Raw genomic sequence first — 5,783 nt, 5'->3', positions numbered from 1 at the left:
GAGTATGAAGAACCAATTCAGACTGAAAAGGAGGACAAGCAAACGATGGAAACTCAGGGAGAATGGACTCACGTGCAAGGTAAGACGACAACCTTAACCCCTGATCTTGATGACTCCCCTGTTGTCCATATATCCTCAGAGGATGTCTCTGAGGAGGTTGAATATTGGAAACAAGCCATTTATGGCTTCGTTTTAGGAGCTAATCCTCCCATGGCAATATTAGAAGGGTATATAAGACGTATATGGCATAAGCATACTATTGACAAAGTGTCATTCATGCCAAATGGAGTGTTTCTGGTCCGGTTCCAAACAAAAGATATGCAGGAACAGGTCTTGAAAGCTGGTCACTATCTTTTTGATAGTAAACCAGTCATTATCAAGCCGTGGAAAGAAGATATACCACTTGAGAGAGAGGAGGTTAAGAGCGTCCCCACATGGGTAAGGTTGCATAGGCTGCCTCTGAAATTTTGGGGACAAAGCCTACCTAAACTAGCGGGGGCCATAGGATCCTATATACAAAAAGATAGTGCCACAGACATTAAAGCCAGGTTGGGCTATGCTAGGGTCATGGTGGAAGTACAAGTCAACCAAAAATTCCCTAAGACTATAAAGGTGGTTGATGAGAAGAAGCACATGACTGAGATTGACATAGAATATGAGTGGAAACCTGTCATGTGCAAAGGGTGTAAGAGATTAGGGCATGAGGAAGAGCATTGCAGAATTATTCACAGGAAAACGGTTAAGAATGCACCAACTAGGCAACCAGTCAAAAAAGTTTGGACACAAGTAGCTGCTCCAAAAGCTACAGCTCCTCTGAATAATCTGAAAGTCAATCCACAGGAAACCAGTAAGAGAAAAGATGATGAACCAGACAGAGAAAAAACCTCTGACACTCAGAAGAATGACACTCAAACCCCACCTGACAATCTTAATGTCCTGAGTATACTAGGGGCAGAGCTGCCAGAGATAGAGGGACACACCACTCCTAAAAATAATTAATGTTAAGCCTTGGTTTTTGGAACATTCGAGGCATGAATAGGAGGAATAAGCAGATAGTAATCAATAAATTTTTACTTGAGAATAGGGTGGGCATGTTTGGATTGCTCGAAACTAAGATCAAACCTACTAATGTAAATAAAGCTATGGCTATTTTTAATAACTGGAGTATCTCTACAAATACTACCTGTCACCCAGGAGGGCGTATTTGGATTCTTTGGCAAGCCAACCAGTACAATATTCAGTTCCTTGAGTATGACTCTCAGTACATTCACATGCTAATTACCATGCTACCTGATAATGTGTGCTTCCATTGGACTGTTGTCTATGCTTTTAATAGTGCAAAGGAGAGGGAATCCCTCTGGACTAATCTTAACAGGATTGCTAACAACATTCAAGGTCCTTGGGCTGTGGTAGGAGACTTCAACTGTGTGCTAATTCCAGAGGAGAGGATTGGGGGCAATTTTTCTAGAACCGATCTTTGAACCTTTCTGAATCGCATCCATCTTGTGAATTAATGGATAGTCCTTCCTTAGGGGCGTACTATACTTGGAACAACAAACAATGTCCTGAGCATAGAGTGTATAGCAAGCTTGATAGATGGCTTAATAATCAGGATTGGCATGATACTTTCCCTGATATGAATGTGAACTTTCTTCCAGAAGGGATATTTGATCATACCCCGTGTTTGACAAGGAATGGTATCCAACTTCCACCAAAGGCCAGACCATTCAGATATTTCAACATGTGGAGTAAGGCAACTAACTTCAATGCAGTGGTCCAAGAAGGGTGGCAGACTAGCAGGAATGGCACCAAAATGTTTGAAGTGGTTGGGAAGCTGAGAAATCTTAAACCTTACCTGAAAAATCTGAATAAATCTCAGTTCTCAGATATTGAGAGAAGGGCAGACATTGCTCTTACCAAGCTAACTCTGGTTCAGCAGGAACTTGGTGTCAGGCCCCAAGATCAGGAGCTCATTCAACAAGAGAACCAGTTAAGGATGGATTATACTCAACTTGCTGAGGCTCAGCTTGATTTCCTCCAACAAAAAGCCAAGTTCAATTGGAATATTGATGGGGACGCTAACACAGCTTTCTTTCATGGTCTCCTCAAATCCAGGAGAAGACACAACCAAGTTCTTCAAATCACTGACCAGCAAGGAAATACACATGTGTCTCCTCTAGGCATCCAGGAAAGCTTCATTCAATATTATACTAAGCTGCTGGGAAAGAGTAATCCTACAACAAGGGTTAGCAAGAAAGTCATGGACTATGGAAAGAAATGTGAAGTGAGCCACGCTCAGCTATTGCTGACTCCTGTCACCAATGACGAGATTAAAGAGACGCTCTTTAGTATCCCTAATGATAAAGCTCCTGGGCCTGATGGGTACTCAAGCCAATTCTTTAAAGCTAGCTGGGAACTGATTGGGGGAGACATATGTGAGGCTATACAGGAGTTTTTCAGAAATGGAAAATTGCTGAAACAAATGAATGCTTCTAGCATCACTCTGATCCCCAAGGTTCCAAATCCTACTTCAGTAATGCAATTCCGTCCTATAGCCTGCTGCAATGTTATGTATAAGTGTATATCCAAACTTCTGTGTGCACGCCTGGCCAAAGTTCTTCCCCATCTAATCTCCCTTACTCAAGGGGGGTTTATTCAAGGACGAAGTATCATGGAAAACATCCTTATCTGTCAAGACCTTGTGAGATTGTATGGAAGGAAAGCAGTCTCCCCAAGATGCCTGTTTAAACTAGATTTGCAAAAAGCATACGATTCAGTAGAGTGGGAATTTTTGTTTCAAGTGATGACTGAGATGAATTTTCCTCGTAACTACCTCAATCTCATCAAGGAATGTGTCACCACGCTAGCTACACTTTGAACCTGAATGGTGAGTCCTTTGGGTGGTTTAAAGGTCAAAGGGGATTGAGGCAAGGAGATCCACTTTCACCTCTTCTTTTCACTATCTGTATGGAATACCTTACCAGACTACTCTCGTATACTACTTCTACTATGAACTTCAAATACCATCCACTTTGTAAGAATATGAAACTGAGCAGCCTTATGTTTGCTGATGATCTTTTGCTCTTCAGCAAAGGGGATGTGGGATCCATGATGATTTTACTGAGAACATTCTCTACTTTCTCTAAAGCGTCAGGTCTACAGTTGAGCAAAGGTAAATCCAATGTATACTTTAATGGGGTGCCTGCTGATATCAGAAGTGAAATTATCCATGTATCTGGATGCTCTGAAGGAGCAATGCCATTCAAATACCTAGGGGTGCCTATCAAGCCATCCAAATTGAGCATTAAGGACTGCCAGCCAATCATTGACAAGGTATTAGAACGGATCAGGAATTTAGGTACCAAAAAACTGTCATATGCGGGGAGACTAATTCTGGTTAAATATGTGTATAAGACACTACATTCTTACTGGGCGTCCATATTCATCCTCCCAAAAGGTGTCATTGTCAAAATAGAAGCTATCTGTAGGAATTTCTTATGGAGTGGAGGGTCTGAATTTACTAAAAATCCAACAGTGGCCTGGTCAAAAATATGTACAGAAAAGAAGCAGGGGGGACTGGGGCTGATGAATGAATGCTTGCGTAATAAAGCTGCAGTGGGTAAGCTCCTTTGGTGGATCCATATTCACCCTGACAAGCTCTGGGTTAAATGGATCCATAGCACGTACTTAAGAACAACCACATGGGGGGAATACCAGTGCCCTAGTAATGTTAGCTGGACGTGGAAGAAGGTCTGTAAGCTCAGAAATGAGCTGCAGCAGGCTTATTCTCAGAATGAATGGAGCAGGATCCCTGGGAAAGAGTATTCAATTAGAAAAGGTTACACCTGGTTGCAAGGAGCTCTTCCTGAGGTGATATGGCAACACAAAGTTTGGAACAAGTGGACTGTACCAAAGCATGGCATGATAGCTTGGATGGCGCAGCATCAAGGGATCAATACCAAAGACAAACTCTTTAGACTCAACATCAGCAATGATAACCTTTGCTGCCTGTGTGGAAAAGAGGAAGAAACATTACCTCATCTATTCTTTAAATGTCATTACAGTGAAGAAATTATGATGCGGATACAGAACTGGGTTGGTTTGGTGATGCCCAGGACCAGGGATCATGAGTGGAGAAGGGGTGCTAGAATGACTAGACTGAAAGTAGGCATCTTGAATAGCATTCTGAATGCAGTTACCTATCACGTCTGGCGGCAAAGAAATGAATGCAGGCATGAAATGAAGCTTATTAGGCCGGATGGCTGTGTGAACATGATCAAATATGAAATCAGGACGAAAATTAACAAGCAACTCAAAGGCAAGTTATCTAGGAAGGACCTAGTGTGGATTGAAAAACTCATGTAATTTCTTAAAATATTTTTGTAGTTTGAGGCCTGAGTCAGGCCATAATAGATGATGTAATTTTGTGCTATATCAATATAATTTTACCTTTTAACAAAAAAAAAAGCCGATTCACTGTTGAACCCTAAATTTCACAATCGAACAATATTAAACCCTAATTTTCGGGATTGAAACAAAAAACATCTAACTAACAACTATAACTGCAATTGATGATAGTAATTGGTTCAATTATATAAAAATAAATGGAAATTAATAAATTTTAGTAATAATTTGTATACCTAATTTGAGCAAACCCGAATCAAAATCTAAAAATAATTGCACAATTTCCCATAATTATACCTAGTTTTTTTATTATATCACAAATTCTAAATAATAATACAACATTCATGAAGAATGATCGGTATTGCTTTGTAATTTTGATTGATTCGCCAATCTAATCCCTCGTTCCCTTCTTTTTTATTTAGTTTTAGAGAGACAAAGTGTAGATTGAAAATATAATCTTACGCGTTTTTATTTATCAAGGTTGAGTGTTTTTTTATTACCTTTAACAACGACTAATATTGTTTAGAAGAACAAGTGATATTTCATTCGTTACTCAATCCTCAAATATTTAGGAGTTCTCACCGGATCCCATATATATATATATATATATAGAAATTAAATCATGTGAGGCACCCTCCTTAGGGTGAGGCAGCTGAACCCTTTCTAAACCATTGGATCTAATAATTGTAGGCTCACCAGATTATGACACGCGTCCCTATATTATGTCATAACACACCCAACTCAATTCATTTACTCCTCATTTACGCGTCATTCTTCTCTCTCTCTCTCTCTCTCTCTCTCTCTATCTCTCTCTCTCTCACTCTCTCTCTAACTCGAGCTCGCATCGCCATTAACGTTGAGCTTCCGACCGCCATTTCTAGTGAGCTTCCCATCCGCCATTATCCTCTCAAAACACACGGTCATTACTCTTCTCATTTACTTCATCCTTCTTCTTCTTCTTCTCTCTCTCACTCTTCAACTCGTATTCAGCTCGTCACTCGCCATTAACGCTGAGCTTCCGACCGCCATTGCTAGTGAGCTTCCCATCCGCCATTATCCTCTTCAAATCAGGTATTTTCGATTGAATAAGTTCCATATCCTCTTCGTCATTATAATTGTGCTTAAATTACTTATTATTTTTGTTTTTATGCAGGTTTTAATCGTTTACTTAGCATAATCAAGCACCGTCGGAACGCCTAACATCAATTGAAAAGCAATTTTTCTGCTTCTTCGCACGGTTTTCCCTCTTTCTTACCTATTATCACTTAAATTCAGTTAATTTTTGTAGCTTATTGTTATATTATCTTCAAACTTGTACTTAATGTTTGTTATCTGTTTGTAAAGATTTCGTTTCCCTACTTTTGTGAAACCTAGAACTT

The 5,783-nt window shown here is 40.0% G+C and overlaps 1 protein-coding gene across 1 annotated transcript; it reads left to right on the top strand.

The window, feature by feature from the left end:
- Positions 1-3,042: 3,042 nt before the first annotated feature.
- Positions 3,043-4,365, top strand: LOC141607648 (uncharacterized). Its single transcript, XM_074427001.1, has one exon. It carries the CDS (start codon positions 3,043-3,045, stop codon positions 4,363-4,365), a length of 1,323 nt encoding a protein of 440 aa, XP_074283102.1.
- The last annotated feature ends 1,418 nt before the right edge of the window (positions 4,366-5,783 follow it).

Source organism: Silene latifolia, chromosome 10 (assembly GCF_048544455.1).
Source record: "Silene latifolia isolate original U9 population chromosome 10, ASM4854445v1, whole genome shotgun sequence".
In the NCBI taxonomy this organism is placed as follows: domain Eukaryota; kingdom Viridiplantae; phylum Streptophyta; class Magnoliopsida; order Caryophyllales; family Caryophyllaceae; genus Silene; species Silene latifolia.
The sequence above is the reverse complement of the archived record's forward strand: the minus strand, read 5'-3'. Positions and strand labels throughout refer to the sequence as shown.

Bases quoted from the DNA above. Each gene is read 5' to 3' on its own strand.
- LOC141607648 (XM_074427001.1), top strand. From the start codon at position 3,043: ATGAAACTGAGCAGCCTTATGTTTGCTGATGATCTTTTGCTCTTCAGC.